This window comes from Gigantopelta aegis, chromosome 4 (genome assembly GCF_016097555.1).
Source record: "Gigantopelta aegis isolate Gae_Host chromosome 4, Gae_host_genome, whole genome shotgun sequence".
NCBI lineage: Eukaryota > Metazoa > Mollusca > Gastropoda > Neomphalida > Peltospiridae > Gigantopelta > Gigantopelta aegis.
Genome location: NC_054702.1, coordinates 43,000,903 through 43,024,081, shown reverse-complemented (window position 1 = coordinate 43,024,081; position 23,179 = coordinate 43,000,903). Strand labels below are relative to the sequence as shown.

The following is a 23,179-nucleotide window of genomic DNA, read 5'->3' as shown; positions in this document are numbered from 1 at the left end:
GCATGTCTGCATTGCTTGGTTTAACCATGAATTCAATGTCACCCATGACACCTCATGTATGATGCAACCATGTCAAGATACAAACATACTGAATACAATAGGTTTTTCTAAATGGTGATAATTTTAAATGATAATCAACACATAGGTTCATATAGCATATTTATCATATGAGAATTAGTCGTAGAATTTGGGGGGTTTTATTTTTTTTTATAAAGGTTCAAAAAATGTTAGCAAGTATATAATGTTAGCGAATTTAGTGAGGTCATACAAGACGTTAATATTTCATGATGCTAAATTTAAAGAGACATACAGACTGTTCTCAAAAAAACATATGTGCGATTGTTTTGTCTGTGATTAACTGAATACACAACAATGGTTACATACTAAACCAAAAGGATAGCAAACAATAATAGTTACTATACACATTACTGCAATTTTCGACTAAATTCAAGATATCTTAAAGCTGAATAACGTCAAGATTCGTCAAAAACATTATTTCAGCTGATCCTACAACTTAAGCTTATTCTTTTTCTAGTTTCCGATATGATGACCTCACTAAAGTTCTATGTGGCTAATATGTCAATTATTTGGATTTTGCTAAATTTTAAGACAGCTACATGTAATATTTTAGGATTTACAGTACATGTATGTATTTTAACAATGCCCAGACTATAATAATTAATGAAAGAAAAAATTAGAATACCATCCATTAGAAATAGTCTACACTTCTGGGTTTTTTGTGCACATGTTAAAAGTAGTATTATCATATTATTATTGTTCATACATATTTAAACTGGGGTGGGATTTAGCTCAGTCTGTTGAGTGCTCGCTTGAGGTGCTTGCATCGCAGGATCGAACCACCTCAGTGGATCCATTGAAATGATTAGGGTTTTTTCTTGCTCCAACCAGTGCAACACAACTGTTCAAAGGCTGTAGTATGTGCTTTTCTGTCTGTGGAAAAGTGCATATAAAAGATCCCTTTCTGCATTAGAAAAAAATGTAGCGGGTTTCCTCTCATGACTATGTGTCAGAATTATCAAATGTTTGACAGCAAATAGCCAATAATTAATCAATGTGCTCTAGTGGTGTCATTTAACAAAACAAACTTTAAACATTTAAACTATAATCCCTGGTGCTCACAATCAACATTTTGGTATTACACAGTAATACAATGTAGTCATATCAGCAAATTATACTTGTCCAATAATGATTTTGGCTGACAAATTGTTATTTAGTTCAATAAAAATAATTTCTTTTTTAAAACAATTACATGTATTATTAAAATTAGTTCAGATATGCTAAAAAAATCTAGTCTTTGATAAATGATCTGTAAATGTATCATATATAACAATTAATGGTTAAGTATGTTCAGTGAACATTAGTTTCATTAGTAAAACATGCAAATAAATCATTAAAAAATAGCTTGTACATTGTAGCTTGGTAATGGAATAATAAAATAGGCATAGTAATATTGTTTAAATATTGTTTCAAATGTTAAATAAATATATGTACGGTACTAATATACAAACCTAGTAAATGCTAACAATGGACTGTAAATCAAGTCTATACTGGACGGACAAAATGTATTGATGATAGTGCACCATTGATGATAGTGCACCATTGATGATAGTGCAACATGAATATTTAAACACATACACTATAACTGTTTGTTGTGTTTGATTTTTGTTTGTTTTTTTAAACCACTGTTTTGTTCTGTCCATCACAACCACCAACTTTAAGGCAACTTTAAGAAGTATTGGAGGAAATTGTTTTTCTTGCATATGTATTATTACATAATAGACATGTATATTTATTTTGAATCAACTAAAAAAAATTGTAGATGCTCAATTCAGAATGTTATTATTACATTGAAAACATTACCATAAAATCTGGTTACATTTCACCAAATAGTTTTCAGACCACAAGACAAGACGAGCATGCAGCACTAACAATCACAGGTAGAGCACATTCTATATTATAACCTCCTCAATGTCATCGTCAATACTGTCAACTGCTGTCACCGACGGTCTGCTCTGAAGTGTACTAACTGGGCCCCGTGGTCGGCGCGGCAACAGTTTTGAACTGTTAAAATCCGACTTGTCATCTTCGAGGAAAGCAGCACCACCAGCGAAAAGCATTGTGCTTGAATTCTCTCTCCGTGACTCGTGTTTGTCACTACGATCTCCCTGATCTTCGTGGTCCCAAGGGAGTATCTGCTTCTTTGATGTGGATTTCTTAGGCGCAGAATTCAATGTACTAAACAAATCTGAGGCACTGTTTTCCTTCGTTGTTGAATTAGGCTTGGATGGACTTCCAAACAGACTATGCATTAACTGTTCCTTCTTGTCTACGTCGGTCTTTCTAGTTGGAGAACTGTAGGATGGTTGATAACCTTCTTGTGGCATGTGGTCTGGAGACTTCTTCTTTGACCTATCATAAACCCCAATATCATCATATGCTGGCTTGCCAACGTGAAGGTTTTTTATCGGTTGTGTGTGATGATATTGCTTCTACTAGGAGTTGGGGAGCTCTTTTCACTACCACTGGATGCTATGCCTTCATCAATAGCTTTCATTCGTGCCAGCAACAAATCCTTTTTCCTTCTTTCCTCCTGGTAAGCAATATCATTTTTCATTCTTTCTTCCTGTTCTTTTCTCAAATTTGCTTCCCTTGTTTTTTGTTCCTCTCTTTCTCTCCTATCTCTTTCTTCGTTTGCTCTCCTATCTCTCTCTTCTCTTTCTCTTTCTTCCCTTTCATTCCTATCTCTTTCCATCCTCTCTCTGTTCTCTTTATTCATCCTCTCTTGTTCTCTTTCAATTTTTTCTCTTTCTCGTATCCTATTTTCTCTTTCTCGCATTTTCTTTTCCTCAAATTCTCTTCGCTCTCTTTCTTCTATTTGGCGCTGTTTAAACTCTTCTGATTCATGCTTCATTATTTCTCTCTGTAATTTCATTGCATCATCATCATCACCATCTTCATCTTGCTGTTGTTGTTGAAACTCTCTATGTTCCCATTCCTCTTTCTCCCTTTTTTCTTTATCTATCTGCTTTTTATCCACACTATCTAGGTCTAAGAAGTCCTGCCGTTTCTGAAAGTAATCTGCGTCTGCTGCTGACTTGGATGGTGTGATGTCTGTCTGTTTTTGTGACCTCTGTCTCCTTTGCTGCTGTTTTGCAAAGAGAAAAAAACAAGAGAGAAACAAATTAATTATTAATTTAGAAAAGGGATGAAGAAAGGGGTAAACATTTTAAACAAATTGTTTTTAAAAAACCCAAACAACTGTTCTTTTACAGCCTAATATTAAATAAATGGCAATATAAATTTATGTTTGGTAATGCACAGAATAAATTCACTGGTAAAGAACTAGCTAATATCTGTAGAGAGTTAGGAAAGACATTATGCAACAAAATAATTAAAATATTAGGCTTATTTACTGTTAAAAAAAAAAAAAATTAGACTGGAGAAGTTAAAATAGTCAATAAATATATATTTTACAGGGGTAGAAACTGTTAAAATTGCTGGAGATTTTTCACAGGAACTAGTAATTTGTATAGGTTACTACTTTTGCAGGCTAATGAAAAACTTTCTTAATTTTTTCTCCTGGAGTTTACTTAAATGTATTGACTGATCAGACATAAAAATTACTTCAGATAAAAATAAACTTCTGAAAAGTGTTTATGTTCTGAAGAAAATGTATAGGAAAAGTGTTCAGGTAGTGTTAGAATCTGGTTTTCATGTTAAACTTCAATTTTAATTATTTCAAATAAGCTAAAAATAATAAAATTTAGAAATTACTCTCCATTAGTTTGTAGAAATTGGCCTAGAGTATTAGTGTACAACAGTTCAAAACAATCCAATCAAAACTCTAGATAGATAGACAATGGACAAATTGATATTAGAAAAACTCCACTGATGAACGCCATAGTGGAGCTAAAAGCCAAGATAAAAATCAATTAGACAATTGGTTATTAATTAGAAACCCACAGAGAAAGAAAAGAAAAAAGCAGCTAAAATGCACCTACAATTATAAAAGTGTTTTGGAGAAGGCCTAGTAAGTTGTGTAAGTTGTGCCTAATCCATTTGTTCTTTAAAAAGCAATAAAATATGTTTCAATCAATCAAAACAGTGTTTGATTTAACAGAGCACAAAACCTGCTGTGCTAGTAATCGAGGCCATGAGACAGGATCTGAATTAAAACCCAAAACTTATTTGAATCATAGCAAACATGTTATATCCTAGGTGGTGCACTTGGGATTCTTTTTTACTTGCCATTCGGGCAAATCATGTCAAAAGTATGACTTGCCCATGCAATTTTTAGTGGCCCGAATTTTAAAGAAAAGTATTGTACTTGGCTTAGGAGATCAGTTACAGTGGGCATTTGGTTCTAAAGTACACTGTATATCAATGTTAATAAAGCGGTGTTTGTTATGCAAATAGCTAGCGTTCTATTACTACACTGTATTTCAACCCTTGGTAGCTGAAACATTTTGTGGTATAGCTTACAGACAGAACTTTTCAAAACAAACATTACTCAGTTTTTTATCAAAATATCTTTTTATGTTTTTATATTAATGCTTATATATAATTTAAGGCAAACTATGAAATGAAGTCCTCAACAAGTGATGTTAATACATAACATTTTTGGAACTTGAATATAACAACTTTGATGTCTTGTTAGTTGTTTTGTAAATGAATGGTTATAATGGTAAAAATATTTGGTTAAGAAATATAAGATGTATTCGATACTTTTAATGAATATATAAACAAACTACGTACAAGAAAGATTTTTATGTTAAAACATATAATGACTATGCATGCATATTGTTGACAAATATCTCAGTACAAGGTTGTCGAATATCAAGACATGAACACTTTGAAGTAGATGAAATGGGTTGACTGATGAACACCAGGATGTTCATCAATTTTGGATCAATTAAAGCAAATAAATAGGGTCTGTTTCATCAATTTGAGTAAACCACCCATCAAGTGTGTTCTCGAAATCAAACTTGGTGGGCATGGGCATTGTGATTTATTGCTATGTCAACCAGTAGAGGCATCAGTGCAGTCTGCATAAGTATGTGACTTCAGCTGGTGGCCATTTGTTTTGGCAAATACACTCTTCTTATTGACAATGTCACACTGAAGACTGTCCCAAACAATCTGGTGTCTCCATTTTTATTGCTAACACAATACTTCCTGTTTTTCCCCAAGTTGGGAATAACTAAAACTGTTCAACTTTCTTCATCATTATGCAGTATACTTATCATTTCCTGTGACTTAGATAGAGTACAGTGTTGTAGTCAGTTAGCCAGTATACAGAAATCATGATACAGTGCTGCATACTCTTTAGCTGGTCAGCCCAGTGATAAAGCGCTCGCTTGATGCACAGTCGGTATGGGATCGATCTCCGTCGGTGGGCCCATTGGGTTATTTCTCATTCCAGCCAGTGCACCACGAATGGTATATCAAAGGCTGTGGTATGTACTACCCTGTCTGTGGGATGGTGCATATAAAAGAACCCTTGCTGCTAATCGAAAAGAGTAGCCCACAAAGTAGCGACAGTGGGTTTCCTCTCTCTATCTATGTGGTCCATAACCATGTTTGACGCCATATAAACGTAAATAAAATGTGTTGAGTGTGTCGTTAAATAAAACATTTCTTTCTTTCTTTCTTTAACTGGTCATACATAGCAAGTACTGGTGTATACCAGTAGGGTTTCTGCTAGAGGGTAAAATGGGTATGGCGCCATACACAAATTTTATTGCAGATTTAATTTTTGTAAGTTAACCTTTTGACAAAATTAATGACTTATTATTACTGTATGATTTTCTTAACCCTAACCCTACACCTAACCCATTTTATTTCTCGGGGAGACTCCCCCATACCCCCTATCGACTGCTGTTTACATTGTAGAGATTTAATTTCATAGCTCCATACCCAAAAATATCTTTCCGTATGACTGGTGTATCTTCCTTCACTGTATATGAGGAGATATACAAGTGTTTCTTTCCTCTAACTATACAACGATAATACAGAAGCAATGGAAGAACATCATTGTTTGGACTACTTATTAAAATGTGCTGTGTTCATTTTCCTGAAGCAAATTTTGTATGTAGCACTATTCTGGTGTCAGCCTAATGCATGATTTCAATATACTGACTTCGTAACTGTCAATTATTGTAATATTTACTTGTCTTGTCCTTTTCAACACTGAGGCACAGTATCTTCGTGCCGTTCAGACTGATACAGGTATTTTACCATGTACTTTGTATAGACATTTGCAGGCTTGGCCTAATATTATAAATGGAGTGAAGAAAATATTATTATATCTTCTTATATATTGAAGAAATCATCTTGTTTTTAAAATCTTGATTAGCGATATTTCAAGTCAATTCAAAATTGATTAGCAATTACTGTTTAATGTTTTAAAATTGTGTAGCGATCTCTGAAACTTGCAACTTGTGAAGTGAATTGCGACGCGATACTGAACAAAATGCTCCCTGGAAATATATGCCAGTCTTAATGCATGCTATATATGACCAGCTAAGGAATAAGCAATATGGTATCATTATTTGGCTGTGACATGGAAAACGTCCAATTTAATAATCAAGAAAGTTGACCAGTTGCAGCTGATTGCAAACTTAGCAACACAAGGGATATTGTTTTAGGAAGAAAATTTTGAGGCTATCAGCTTTAACCTACACATCAGCAGTAATGCCTCTACCATCTAATGACATCACAAGATGTCACCACACTCAAAAGTGAATTTGGAAATGACACCAAGTTTGGCTTTGACAAAGAAAACTGAGTATGTGGTACCCAAACTAATGAACAAGCTTTGATCTTACCCAGAATTGCTCAACAACTTGATAAGAAAATGATGGTCCATTTCTTGTGCTTCAAAATGATCATGCTTTGACAATGGACAACCATGCACAACATCAGACAAGAAATAAACCAGATGATTATGTTGTATGTGAAGATGATAGTGAGAGGAAGCCGACGGTGTATCAGATGATAACTAGTATGTGGATATCAGGACGGTAGTAAGCATAGCACTGTGTACTCAATTTATATATTACCCTCAGGGGTTTCGTGCTATGGAATTTTCAACAATGCATTCATTCATTATTTATTTATTCATTCATGGTTTGGTATTGTAGTTTTGGTAACATGTGAGTGCTAATAGCTGTATTATGACAACAATGTTTGCTCAATGAGCAATGATTGATCAGTGGTATAGAATATGTACCTCATCGTGATTTATCATTTTTAGACGAACATATACAATTTTAGGTTAAATTTTGTTTTAGTATTCTTCAAAACATGTTAACTAAACATATCAACCATCAAAACTTAATATTTAAAATAAAAAGTCTTTCAACAAAAACTATTAGATTTTCATATCAAAAACACCACCATTTTCATCAGCCATTTTAACTGTTTGATGGACTGACAGCAGTGCTCTAAAAACAATGGTGGAGATATTTTCAACAACCACATGTGGCTTTTGTTTCAATTTTGCTCGACTGGTTTGATTTTAATAACAGATACCACTGAATTCCAAGCACTCCCTATATAACTGCATGCTGGAAAATGAAATCATCCGAAGTATTCCGAATGTTTTTTATTTTAATAGACAGGTTGGCTCCAAATAGGAAGTAGTTAACAAGAAGAAAAGCAGGAATAATTGAAAGTATTACAAACATCAATGGACCGTAATATATTAAACTTGAGGAGTTAAGTGAACATGGTTTGCTGATGTGACACAAACAAATTTAAGTTATGTCTAAAAACTCAAGATTAAAAACACAGCAAATACATGGTAGCCAAACTAAAGCATAGTCATACTATATATATGTATTGTATATATAAACAGACACTGCCTGATCATTAGAATAAAATGGTTAATATACCGAGCTGATATCGCATCAATACACATTGTGTACATGTAAACAGAACACTATATTTGTTTTCATTACATCCATAATTTTTATGAAACAAGCTAACTTTCGTAGTATCTGTCAGAATAAAAGTGAGGTCAGATAGAAGATAGTCTGCAAGTGTAGTAAAACTTATATCTAATGAAAATAAGTCTGGTATTTTCTTTATATATTATTTACATTCAAATAATGTCATGTTTGTTTGAAAGTACATGAATGCAAATTCTAGAATTGTGAATAGGAAAGCGTTTTGGACTGAAGTGAATATTAGAGGCCTCTGTTCTATTGTTTGTTATACTAATGTAAGAGTGACAATTATTACAATTTACAGATCTGAAGTATAGGTCTAATATAATATTTAATTTGTCAGTCTATAATCCAAATGTAAATTATCAATTTAGTCAACGTTTTCCTGCCTTGAAGCAGGCAAGCAGAGTGTGTTAAATGCACATATCCAAAGAATAAAATTTAATAAGTGAATAAATAAAATATTTGTTAAATACATGTATATGAGTAAGTAAGTGTGACATGATCAGTTTTTTTGCATAATTTTAAAAAACTATCTAAAATATAAAAATTAGAAAACCCACAAAAACAGTACTTACCGTTTCACATTAGAACATTAGTTTATTTAATGTTTACAAATTTGAAGTGAAAATATTTTAGTAAAAGTTATAAACTTATACCCACTCAACGTGACTTTTGTAAACCATTAATTCATTAGTCAGAACGTTAATGATGGCCAATTTTCACTCAAGTGAAAAATTGTCATAATGATTTAATTTGGCTGCCATGAATACGTAACAGAGCTTTATTATAAATTGGTGAAAATTTAAAAAGCACATTGCAAACACAGTTAAAGGATGAAATTAGACGTGATGAGAACAACGAAAACCAGCATCATAGGGAAAAGATCAAATGACATTTTGATCCATCATGGTGCATGCACATGCATTTTGAAGAACCTATCGTAAATATTCCAACCTGTTCCCAAGCCTCGCTAACCTCTCTGTTGATCTGCCTCTCCTCTCTCCTTTTCTTTTCATACAATTTAGCTTTTTCTCTGGAAGACAGGTCATTCAAGGAGGGCGGTCTGTTTAGCACTCCACCATGATGAGGAGGAGTATCCAAAGGGGTTCCAGAATAAGAAGCGGGTAGCTTGTGAGGAGGCCGCATTACTCTGTTGCTGTAGATGTTTTTTATCTCCAGTTCTTTCTCCTTTTCCTACAAAGTAAAAGAAGACACAAACCATTAACGCTGGGTACTGCATGATATATGATTCTTATTGTGAAGATGTTTCACAAAATATATTACGATAATATCCCAACATTAATGTGCAATAAAGGACACTATTCAAGTATATATACTTATTTATACTTATATATTTATTCTATATGCATATCATCAACCCATTTGATATTTTAGTTTATTACCTTATTAAAGATTTCCATTACATAGCTTGTATTTAATTGTTCTGAAACTTTACAAAGCCAGCCTTGTTTGCATCACTAAAATAACAAGCATTTTGGAGTACTGCTAAGGCAATACATGTCCTCTAACAGGCTCAACAATCTTTCTTATCTCCTAAATTCACGGGCCATACCTCTAAAAAAAAGAAGAGTAAATCGCGATGAAAGTCGAACTTGATCAGTAACATGATAAAGCTAAATACAAACTTTCATCTCAATATCTTCAGACATTGCAAAACAATTTTTCATATCTCCTAAGTTCAAGGGCCATACCTTTGTCAAAAATGGGTTAATCACCATGAAAGTCCAGCTTGATCTGTAAGTACATGATACAGCTATACACAAAATCTCAAGGAATTCTACAAAACACATTCTGGAAAACTATATGTGGGACAGACAGCCGGACAGACGGAGAGACAGAAGGACAGAGATGAAACCTATAATTCCCTCCGATTGGGGACTAATAAGAATCTTCTCTATCACATGCTGGAAATATTTTACTGTAACATTTCTAGAGAGTGTTTGAACAATTATTACAACATTTAATTGGTTTTATTACCTAGACGACTGCATAATTAATTATGGCAATTATGTATTATTATCATAGCAGAAACACTGCAATTAATACATACTTTGATCTTATTTTTCAAATTCTCATTTTCTTCTTTATATTCCTGCAACTGTTTCTTTGTTTCTCGATGACTGGCCATTTCTATACCCAGCTCATGTCGATGATTTTTTGTGAGATGTTCTTTATGTCTTTCCAGTTCCTGACAATAACAATAAGAGAATTAATATAATTATCATATATACATACATACAATAAGTAATTTTGAACAGTTACTTTACTGCATATAATATATATATATACAAAAGGATTGGGAACAAGTTATCCGACTTATGAGACCCTCTCCTACAGTTACTGTAATTCATCCAAAGGTATTATTAGCAACTTTTATTTTATTTATTGTCTGTTTTTATACTTAAATAATATCATAGTTTATGGTTATGGGTGGAGAAGTAAGCAATTTATTTAAACAGGGCCAATAATTGACGGTTCCATTCTGAGCAAATATAAAATATTGTATTCATTTCAGTAAAAAAAAATTCTTTCTCAAAAATGTAGAAAAACTACTAAATCTACATTTAAAAGATGTAACTAAAAATTACCAACCATCATTGATTTAAATGTAACATTAAAATAAACTTGTGTTTACATATTTCACATTTATAATGCATAACATAAAGCTTATTTTGTTTAGAGCACTAAAGCACATGGATTTATTAATCATCGGCTATTGGATGTCAAACATTTGGTAATTTGGACATATAGTCTTAGAGATGAAACCTGCAACATTTTTCCATTAGTAGCAAGAGATATTTTATATGCACTTTCCCACAGACAGGACAACACATACCACAGCCTTTGATATACCAGTCGTGGTGCACTGGCTGGAACGAGAAATAGTTCCAATGAGTCCACCAACAGGGATTGATCCTAAACCAAACGTTCATCAAGCGAGCGCTTTACCACTGGGCTATGTCCCACCCCTTATAATATACAAAGCCAAAACGATAGTGTCAAATCGAATTCTGTAGTCCACATTACTTATGCTAATGAGAGTGGAGTTTACACATGGAGTTTTTGACTGTGGTTTTTATTAAACACATTGGCATGTGTGCCATACAGTCAAACACACATAATAATAAGTTATTGGAAATACACTGAATGCTGTGATGTTTTGTTTATGAATGAATGAACGTAGGACTGAATGAATGTTTAATGACACCCCAGCACGAAAAATACATCGGCTACTGGGTGTCAAACTATGGTAAATGCAAAAACAATGTTTTGTTAATGAAGTCAACCATATGTTTAAATTATGTATGGATTCCTCACATTGCGCACATACCGATGCTATTTAAAAATGTCTCTGTGGTTTTCAAGAATAACAAAACTAATGAACTAATTGGAATCATACTTTAGAGACTAACAAATTCTGAACTACCTTCAGTAGTTGGAAGCAATTATAGTACCCGACACTAGAGTTTTCCAAGCCGTTTTGGTCACGGTTACATGCTTTTGTTTGAGCTCTGTGGGTTTTTTTCCCCCAAAGATGGATATAAGAAATAGACCATTTCATCGTGTTTTTTCAAATACGATTTTTATGTCAACTCATTGCATCACAATTCGTGAAAATATGGTTTTCATATATGACTCATTGACATAAAAATTGTATTGTAACAACTTGGCCCACTGGATAAATCCACTAACAATCATAATATATTGACAAAATAATAATTAATTGTAGAATTTGATACTGTAATATATTTGATTATGTTTTTCTCCCAGATGAAAGTCCACTTAAAGATTGTTTGGCTCTTTCAGCAGAAACATTTGGTTGGGACAAGTATCTTTCAGCTGAAGCAAGTGAAAATGGAGAGGCACTTGTCCTACACGACAAGACTGGATATTAAGAGTTAATATAGAGCCCTGTTGATATCAGCACACATGTAATTTATTATTAAAACAAATAGTAAATTAATACAAATAGTAATATGTTGCTGTAAGTCTGTATCAATTCCTAAGTTTACCTTAATCCGTGCATCTTTTTCTTCCAAGTCTATTTCTGCTTTACTCAGTTTTCTGTTGAGTTCATCTCTTTCTAGGAGGCCTTTCTCTTCGACTAAATGTTTATATTTTTTCAGTTTATTCTGAGCCCTGTCCAAGTCATCTTCAGCATCGCGTAGGTACCTCTCAGTTTTTTCATATTTCTCCTTAGATATCTTCAGCTGTTCTCTGAGAGCCCGCACTTCATTTGCATGTTTTGTCAACAGCTGAGGCAAGTTCCCTTCCTTATCCTGAAAATGTCGTAAAGCTTTCTCGTGCCTAAACTGCATCTTCTTCATGATTTTGTTCTCTTCCGTCAGATCCCTGATTTTTAGGTTGGCTTCCTCCAAGTGGTTCTTAAGTTCATTCATCTTCATACGTCCAGCCGATAACATGCGCTGAGTTATGTTATCAGACTGAGACTGCGTAACAGGCACTTGACCTCTTCTTTTCATAGGCATCTTTCTGTTGTGCATAACAGACCCTGTGAGAGAAAAAAGCTTTTAAGTTCACATAGAGTACAATGTATCTTTAAAGATTCTACTTCATGCAGATTACTTCCTATTAACAGAAGAAGTAAAAACAAAAAATGAACAAAGCGAAAACTTTATGGACAGATGGACAACACCATACCATAATATGACCCCTCAAAGACAGACATATTGAAAAAAAAGACTATATGTTTATATTATTGTAAGTATTTTCATTCAGTGGATGTTGCTGAGCCTATAACTAGTCCATTTGGGTAATTCCATACACCTTTGGCTTGTGCACAGTGTACAGCTCTTGCTGGATGCACAATAGTTTTTCCAGTCTATACGGTACTGAAAGTGACCTAATGTTGTACATTTGTCAGGTAATTCTGTACATATTATCAACTAATTTCGTACAGTTATAATTTAATCAAATTTCAATTAAACTTCGATGGAAATTGTTAACAACTACAATAAATTACTCTTGAATTACCGTTAGATTTTCTTCACCCTTGTCCAAACATAAATTGTGAAAAAAACATCATATTGACATGACTTCCACGTTATTAGACTGAAACGATATCACCTATATCAACTTTGTTAAGATCTCATGGGACAAAACACATGTAATTTTTCACTGTCTGCCATTTTGTAAAATATTCTTCAGGAAGCCTCTCAAGTATATGACGCAATTAATCTGATGTCATATTGATCCACCCCTCTTGAAGAGTATTCCATAAACAAGCAAAATGGCAAACATCACAAAACTGCATGTATTTTGCCCTATGCATTCTCAGCGAAGTAGATATCGGTGACATTGTTACAGTCTCTTATGTGGAATAGGTGTCGCTGTAATGGGGTTTTTCACGATTTGTGTCAGGATAAATTATGGGGAAATCTAACAGTAATTAAAGTTAGGAGAGTAATTTATCTTAGTTGTTAAAGGGACATTCCTGAGTTTGCTGCACGTTTTAAGATGTTATCGACTAATAGAAACTTTTTAACGATCGTAATTACATATCAAATATATTTTTCTGCATACAATATTTGTGGCTGTATATTAAACGTGTTTCTGGTCGTTCTAATATTTGTACTAGGTTAAATTTTATTTTATTTCCTAAAATATAGTTTTTTCGTACGTACGAAATTATTTGAAGACAAAATCCAGTTGGGGCTTCTTACAAATATTAAAACGACTAGAAACACATTGAATATGCAGACACTGATATTCTAAACAAGGAAATATATTTATTATGTAAGTTTAATCGTAGAAATATTTTATTAGTTGAAAAAATCTTACAATGCAGCAAACTCAGGAATGTCCCTTTAACACTTTGGTACAGACTTTAGATTATATCCCAACTTTGTTTAAATATCAATTTTACATTTTCGGTGACCAGTACAAACTCTTCAAGAACAAACCAGACACTCCTATCGTTTACGGAAAGTCGGCCAATTTTGAAAGGGATGTTTTCTTTCTTCTTGAAACTTTTGTCATGAATGTCAAGAATGAACTTGAAAATTACTAATTAAAGTTAAATGTCTATGGTTGTTGAAATATCATTTCCAACACTAAGTACGTTCAAGCCTTATTTCCACATATAAACTCTATAGGGCTAGAGGACACTAGCTAGGAAGGAAGGAATGGTGTTTGTGTAAATTACTATGCTTTTAACACTTTACTAATAAATTGCAGTATGGTCAAAATAACCGACATAAACCCACAGGTCGGCTCCAAAAGTAATCAAGTTGCATGTAGCACAAACCGCTTTAATTTTAGCTAGGGTCACGATACTCTGTTCTGTCAACGTCTAAAGCAAAGATAATAAAAAACATGTTTGCGTTATTTGGGGAGGGGTGTGAAGTTGGGCCCCATATGATGGGTTTTTTTCAAATTTAGTGTTTAAAATAAAATAAGAACCTAAAAACTTAATACTGGAAATTCCAGAAAAGGCACAATTTTAATAGGATAAACATTCTATTCAATCTTTAGGACCAAAAGTAAAATAACAACAAAAAGTAACATGGATGAAACTTGTTACAAAAAGTGTTACTTAGGCTATTCCAAATACATGTAGATAGGAGCCTAATTATTTCATGGCATTTTTGGGGAGGAAGAGATCAGCTGACGTTTGAGTCGGACCGTTTAGTGCTTTTCTTTTTATTAGCATCCTTCTTTAAACGTTTCATGGCACATTTCACTCTTCTCCTTTCTTTTTCTATATTTTCTTGTTTTTTCTGTTCTTCTGCCTGTTGTTGCTGTATGATTTCATTGCTCACTGAAACTATGTGTCGTGTTATTCTTTTCCATGTTGTCTGGGCCTTTTACTTTGGGCGTTCTCTATTAAGAACAAACAAATTATCAATTTCTGTTGATCTGGTTCAGCAGTCAGGATCAGAGGTTTCGGATACTAATGGTATTTAACATTTAAAAACTCCACATTCATCTAAAGTGTATGTCAGATCACCAGATAACACCGGCAGTAACAGGTCTTCATTTGACACTTTGTTACTATTGTGAACAGAAACACTTTCAGTCGACATGGGATTGACTTACATGTCGACAGTTATATATTGGACTACTTGGGTGTGTTCAGGTAACAGAGCACCTCTGTTCCTCTCAGTGCTGCACTGTTCCTGGCTTCTGGGTGTCACTGCACCTTCAGCAGAAACATTAATTTTGTTTATGTCAAAAAGGTTGTAATGGTGTAAATGGCTCATGTGGTTCCACACAATGGGATTTAGTGGGGAAATCAAACATTTTCTAAATGCACTTTGCACATTTCTGGTTGATAAGGCACGATCATGGGCCTCTCGAAACAGTCTTAGCCATTCCCATTGTGTAACCATCTTGTTTGGGTTCTTGACCATAAATTCTGAACAAACTTGGCTATATTCTTGAGACAAATGGCCAAATACTGATTCGTCCAAAGGGCAAAACCACTGGGTAGTATGGGGAGGGAACACCATCATAGTTATATCATTGTCACTTCGAGGAACCCTAAAGTCTCATGGGATGAATGCCAATCAAAAATAATCATCTTCACAGTGGCCCTATAACCAAATGTCTCCCAGGGTATCTTCCATCCACGCCCGTTATTTTTATGTGTACACAGTGCTGTGAACCCAACTTTTGTGTTTTGCCTTTCACTATTATCAATGGGGATGGCTATCTGCATTTACACAAGCAAGAACCGACACATTGTCACACCCGTTACCCATCCTCCCAGAAATATTTTTGTTGCCTTGGAGGCAATCACTTTTGCCGGCTTGTACAAGGGTGCACATTTGTTTCATCTGTTTCATCTGTTTCAAATTTTCATTGGAAAATATTTCATACTGATAATATTGTGTTCCAAGTCGTCAAAGTACTTATGGATGACCATAGGGTTTACCATCTTGGTGCATACAATTCACACAGCCGTGGGTGATCCAATACTCAAGCCTGGATGTCTCTTCATGGAGCCGGAGATCCAATATTTCCCCGGTAAGTAGTTTCTAAACGGGGTAGTCATTTCACAAGTCAAGCCACAAGTATTGCAAACATACGATGCATCAGACCAAAACCTTGTCACCACTGGCACCCCAAATGTAGTGGACGCTTTCCTCAGTGACACAGTATTCGCATGAATGACATTCACTGCATCCATCAGATTCTTTTGTGGCATTATGCTGAAATCAAAAGGTACATGTTTGTGACAATACAAACCACTAAAAATAACGAGAAACACATATCTTTATTGGCATATTTACATAGACTGTATATAATCCAAGAGTGTGTATATAAAAGAACAAGCAGCACTGCATTCTGGGTTTTTTCCTATGTGCCTTTTGTTATAACAAAAGACACTACGGTATATATGTAAATCAACAGTGGTTCATATTCATCATATTTTGTTTGGCTGAAAGCACAACAAGCAATGGCATAAACTGCTTCATTTCCAATCACTGAGTCGGTAGTTAAACATATTATAAGTTTTTGGATTAAAACGTGTTCATCATCAAAAGTTGCTTCACAAAATACAGTCTTTTCTATTTCTTAATGAAGGATGGCCATCTTCAAATTCATCTTATATCCCAGTTCTCATTTTCTTAAAATCCTCAAATGTTCCATGTCTGTATGAACAAGATACATGAAATAACTAAATATTTGTCTAGTTTAAATATGTCTAAAGGTTTGTCATCTATGTGCAGATACATTTTGAAATCAATATTAATTAGTATGTACAGAATTTGCCTCAGTGATATATTATTATACACTAAATGAGTGAGGTTATTTCTATACACTATTTCAATATAAAATTTGTTGTGGAAGAAATCAATGTCCTTTATATAATTTAAATAGTTCATTCTGGAACCAACTTTATATGTAAATGTTACTCGTGAAAATGTAAATTACGCATACTACCTAGTGGTGTTGACAGCTGGTACTTTCTTCATCAAGGATAGGATGTTCAGGATTGCCGCATGAAGAACGCTCGACCAATTAGAATGCAACGTATTCACTAGTGCTAACTGAAGCTAAAAATAGTCAGAAATTCTCAGGGAATCCCTTTATGACTATAACATTGCATTCTGTGTAGTGAAAACACAACAACATTGGATGTATACCACGTTTATTTTGGCTGTACAGAATTAGCCTACCGTATGAAATTACCCAAATCAACTCAAGTATAACAAAACAGAATATAAATAATTAGATTTTTAAGAAATTGCTGATTTCTTTAAAGGAATGCTAAAGCAAGGCTTTTGGACTGGTATGCATATTCAATGATACATAATGCACATTACTGCTTAATATCAACAAGTATAATCATATAGTTAATTAATATAACGGTTAAATGTGATGGCTATTATATGTAACAGGCACAGCCATCTTAGTTAATTGGTCTTTTCTTTCCGTGGCCTGTACCTGTGGTTCCTGATTGGCAGGTTTATATTTATACGGTCCCCAGACACTGTGTCTAGAAACACTAAAAAGACGTGCCTCTTTTATTAAGCTCACAGGGTATTGTGTGTTAAGCGCACGGACACCCCTCTAATCGTAATGGACATTATAGTCCTGCTTTATTACTGTAAGTAATTCTGTAAAACCCTTGATTAAGTAGACTTTCCCATCTAAAATCACAAAACTGATCAATTATATACATAGTCCCAAAGAAAAGAAAATGATCACTTTGGTATCATGAGTGGTCATTTTTGCTCAAACGTAGCACACCAATAGGCTTAATAATATGCATTTTTCTCTTTGGATTTAAAAAAAAAGAAAAATACTAAACTCCATTTCATTCTATTCATGCAAATTGAAATATATGTAGTTAAATAGTTTATTATACTGAAAATATTTGTTAAAATGGTAAAGAATATTTACAAAAGTAATAACACCAAATGGTAGGATCCTTTCGGACCTAACCTGAATGATTCGGTCAAGAAAACCTCAGCAGAGGATGGCTGGCATTAAGTGTGATGCATGTGCTAAACATGTAACCTCTGATTTCCGATCTAGTTTCCGACAATCTTTGTTGTGTTCCGCCAAAATACATTACTACCACTAGTATCAGCTTTATAAGGCTTAAATTACCCGGTACGTTTATTTGATGATGCAGATGCTTGGCCTCTTTGGGCTAAAGCGTTGTACTTGTTTACAATGTACAAGTTCTGAACTCATAATAAGTTCAAATTGCATTGTTTCACAGGTGTTGATTCTTAAAATATAATCTACACCTTGAACAATAATGTGACATCACAGGTATGGATTAATGTAGGAAACTACATTCTGATATACAATTTCGTTAATAATAGTTAATTTTTATGTAAATTGCAAAAGCGAGGGTTGCAGCTGGTGAGAAAAATTGTTCGACAAAAGAACTTCAACGAAACAAAACCTTTAGTGATTATATCTAATATTTTATGCTAATATTAGTTGTATTTACTATTATTTTTATGAAACTGCCATAATATAATTTTTAAAACTATGTACTATAATGATGCTGAAAATGTTAGACTCCTGATATGACAATACATAGAATCTATGAAATCACGAAACAGGAATAATTTGTTTTGATCATGAAATAGAGAAAGACTTGAAAGATCAGACAATACAATAGGCAAGAATACCCAAACAAAGGATGCATGTAATACTCCTGACATTTGATGCGAGCTGACTTAATTATTGGGTGCATTAAACATGCAGAAATGGATACACAAACATTATAAGCACATGGATTTGTAGGAGAGATATAGGTACATGTATTTTTAAAACAATGAGCTTGCCTTTAAAAACAAATCATTTTCTTTTTTAAAAAATGACAAACTCTCAAGATTGATTTTTGTACCAGTTTTTGAGCGAGTAGGGGGCAGGTGTTTCATGATCTGTTTGTCATTTCCAAAATTCAATATATCCATAACAGGTGTGAAGAAAAATTATGAAAAAAACACCAGAACCCCTAAAAATCATTGTGTTGTGCCTTATTTCCACACAGCAAACATCAGAAATTATACTTTCAGTTGCTATGTCACACAAAAGTGTAACACTACTGACTATTTTTAGCAACATAACTTTTATTTATTTTGTAATGCATGCATGGAATCATATTATTTTGTTACCCAATATACATCCAGAGATATTAAAAAACAGGAACTGATAAATATTATTGCACTTAGAGCCAAAATGCCATTTATAAAATGTTCACCCAATTATAAGCACCAAATATCATGCTTGTATCACAGTGAATTACGAACCGGTAAGGGGGGGGGGGAGAGAAGGGGGGAGGGGAGGGGGGAGGGAAGAAGAGGAGGGGCTATTCTAAGAAGCTGTACTACTAAGAGGGAATTCCATCAAGGCCAAGTATTAAAGCATAAAAAAAGTAAGTAATTTGAAAATACTTTGTGATTGTTTTATAGAGATCAATACAAATGGTACATTAATTATTTTATCCTAAGTCATTCATAGTTGTCATTCAGCAAAGTAAAAAACCAAATTATGAACTTGAACTTTCAGATCTTAAATAAAATCACATTTTAAATTAACAAAAATATTTATGCATATAATATGTACATATTGCTCAAATTATTTACCCAAAAAGACAACATAGCGGATATATGTACATATGATAAAAATGAATAAATTATTTCCAAAGAGATTTCTTTTGATAACGCAAAACAGAAAGGATTAATTCATTCATTTTAACTTGATTTTTAAGCTCATGTCTAATTAGCGTTCAAGCATGCTCTCTGTGACTCACACCTCAGTTAATTGGGTTATTTGTCCAGGACAGAGGGTTAATGGTTAGTTGTTAGTGGTTAGTGAGGGAAATCAGTGTAATGGCCTTACACCTACTCATTGAGTTGTTCAAACTTACTCTTGATGGAAATCTGGATTAACAAGAGTACCGGTAAGGAACATGATACACCCATCAGGAGTTTGATGGAAAACCATATCAATATTAATGAATATATGTTACAGGTGTGATTCAAGTCTAATTATGTTAAATTTTTGCAATGGGATGGATAACAGTTTGTTTTGGACCAACCACCATCCCAAGTTGTTGCTACATGTGGTCCTATATGCATCTGTATGCAAGATATGATCTGGACAAGGATTTACTGTTATGTGCAGTAGACTGTGAAAAGTAGGTCACAGTAATAGTACTGTGACACACCACCATCCCAAGTTCTTCTTACATGTGAGGTTTGATGGTCCTGTATGCATCTGTATGCAAGATATGGTCTGGACAAGGATTTACTGTTATGTGCAGTAGACCATGAAAAGTAGGTCATAGAGACCTAGTAATAGTATGCAACACACGGCCATCCCAAGTTGTTCCTACATGTGAGGTTTGATAGTCCTGTATGCATCATAGATGGGCCATCTAGATGGGTGTATAAAAATAGCTATGTTTATAATTTCTATTTATTACCCCAGCGGTCACTCATAACAGGGAAAAATTTTTCATACATTCTGCATTTGTCTAACGAACAATACTATTGGACATTTGACGCTTACAAACAAGTACTAAATATGTCATCACGATTTACATGACGTCATGTAGTTTAAAGAGTTTGCCTTTATGGGTCTCTGTTTTTGGTGTTAAATTATTAACAAAATATAATTTTAATGCAATTCATTATAGATTTGAAAGCAGAATAAAGAGAACTTGTGGGTTTTTTAATTATCTATGAACATGATTAAATTACATTATAGTAATTCTCAGAACAGTGTGTAAAGTGGTTTACATCGTTCCTATACAGGTTGGCCTTTGTGCATGTGCGTCGAAAATAAAGGCTTTTAGGGAAAAAATAGCTGAGGTAATAAATAGAATAACAAACTCGGTACCAGTTATTATCAAATTTATGTCCCTCGTGAAATAATTTTCATTTGTCACTCGCTAAAGCTCGTGACAACTGAAAATCATTTCACGAGGGACATAAATTTGATAATAACTGGTTAACTCGTTTATTATCCTCTATATAAATTTAACTTAATTTAAAATATATCGGGTAGCCGCCAAAAAACGATAACCCCACTAAATATGGAATTGGCTAAAAGGTATGGGGGCTGTAATTTTTACATTTCATACTCATTACTTATGGATATTTGCAATGCCAAAAGATATGTAAAATTTCAATTATGACACAGAGAATGAACTGTTTATATCCGGACAGGTTTTGTTACTTTTGTTCAAATAAAGTCTGAATGACAAGCTTTAGATCTTTGTTTTCATACATGTTGAGCACATGCCATTAATTAACAACTGTGCTGATTAAAATAAGCAAGCATTATTATGCTGTATTCTGGATGACATTGTTTTCTTGTTACAGTTACAAGATTGCTAGCTGAATATTTGATAACATATGTTTGAGGTGTCGAACAGTTTGTACACATCTGAAGATAAAAACTGTCTTAGCCAAAACTTTAGCCACTTGCAGGATTCTATTAGCCAATTTGATTACCGATAGCATGAGTCTTGATCGAGCTTCATGTTTTTATCTAGGTTTTAAGGTTCAAGCACATTATCATAGGAACACACATCACTCAAAAAAGATATTAATGGTTATAGTTAGTGAGCAAAAAGTTGACAGCTTTAATCACAAGATCAGTAAAATGATTATGGGTGTTGTGCTTAAATAGGTCAAGAGCAAACAGCTTCACACGTGATGTCTTACTTGGGTTCATGTTGACAGAATTAAAAGCAGAAGTTATCTGTTTTTCAACAGCATGACTTCTGGTTGCATGATCAGATTTCTCATTAGTTAACATAAATCTTGGCCAAGTATCAACATCTGAAGTCTTGTTTTTCTCACTGCCATCTCTGCAGTTTTGATAGTGCGTACTGTCAACCTTTTCAACAATTTGTTTATTACAAATGCTGGGGTGCGTTTTGCAATTATATAAAGAGTCTGCGTTAAAACCATTATGATGCTGTGGCCTTAAGTTTTGTTTAGTATAAGCAGATGAAACAACTTGCCTGTTTTGTTGTGGATGTGTGTAAGCTGATGTGGCCCTGCTACTTTGCCTAGACTGCATCTTAGCAACTCTAATTTGAACATGAACTAAATTGTTTTCATCATACAAGTCGTCAAAATTATCCTCAAGGTCATTCGCATTATCAGTATTGCTATCATCAATAATATATTCATCTTCATCATTAAACCTACGTGGGGATCTATGAGATTTCCTTGGTGGAGCTCTTCGATTGCGATGATCCGATTCAGCGTCGCTGACAAAATCATCACTGTAGTCATAATCACCGCTGTCCCTGTCCACACTTTTTTGGGAGTGTCGTCTTGTTGCCATAGCAGAAGGCAAGCCACGTTCAAGCTTTAGGTAAAGAGCCACTTATCTGACAAGTGTGGATTTCCTTCATAACATTATGTTGGTTCTTTCTTAAACATCTACAAGAATAAATATTTAAGAAAGTTAAAAAAAAAAGCATTAAAATTAATTTGAAATTAAACAATGAATACCTACTAATTTTGTTCATGAATGTTAAAAAAATACTGTTTTTGAAACTGTTAATGATTGTGTCATTTAGATAAAAATATACAATGTCATGTAACTGGCAAGGATAAAGTGACAACGACAAGCAATAGGTATAATGATTAATTAATTCTGTTTCAAAATACTGCCCAGCCCATGCGAATGTAGTACTTTTGGTGTAAAATAAGTGTAATCTGACCAGATTCAGTGGGGGTATTTGTTTTAAAAATCAATAACAGGGGTTGTCCTTTTCAGGCTATGTTAATTACCCCCAGGCAGGCAAAGGTGCATAAAAAGCCACAGGTCTACTGTTATCAATAAAAGTCCTATAGCCACTAATGCTATATAAATACATATGGTTTAAATAATTATGGTCTGTGGCCTGATATCCATCATAAAACTGAAAGCTGAATGCATCAGACATGTTACAATATAAAGGAGAATAACTCTGTTTCAGAAACAAAAGTAAACTGGCTTTCACAACAAATGTGATTCCTTGTTGTTACCCCAGTATAGTTCATCAAGATAAACCTCGAGTGCCAGCGTACCTTAAGGTTTATATAGTTAATACAAATGGTCATTAGCAGTCGTATGGAATGAAATTGCAGTGAAAATAACAAATACCATCACATTTTTCACCGTAATCGTGTATTCTAATCCATTTCAAGCTTTTGGAGACCAAGAAATACTTACTTTGTACCTAT

At 33.8% G+C, this 23,179-nt stretch overlaps 1 protein-coding gene across 1 annotated transcript in view; it reads right to left on the bottom strand.

Annotated features, from left to right (window-relative positions):
* Positions 1–997: 997 nt before the first annotated feature.
* The window catches only part of LOC121370582 (lebercilin-like), a 28,711-nt gene continuing 6,529 nt past the window's right edge, over positions 998–23,179 (bottom strand). Inside the window, 6 exon segments of the mRNA XM_041495899.1 lie at positions 998–2,475; positions 2,478–3,166; positions 8,928–9,167; positions 10,045–10,182; positions 12,008–12,507; positions 22,154–22,390. Coding sequence (XP_041351833.1) covers positions 1,971–2,475; positions 2,478–3,166; positions 8,928–9,167; positions 10,045–10,182; positions 12,008–12,507; positions 22,154–22,292 — 2,211 coding nt within the window. The 5' untranslated portion in view covers positions 22,293–22,390 and the 3' untranslated portion in view covers positions 998–1,970.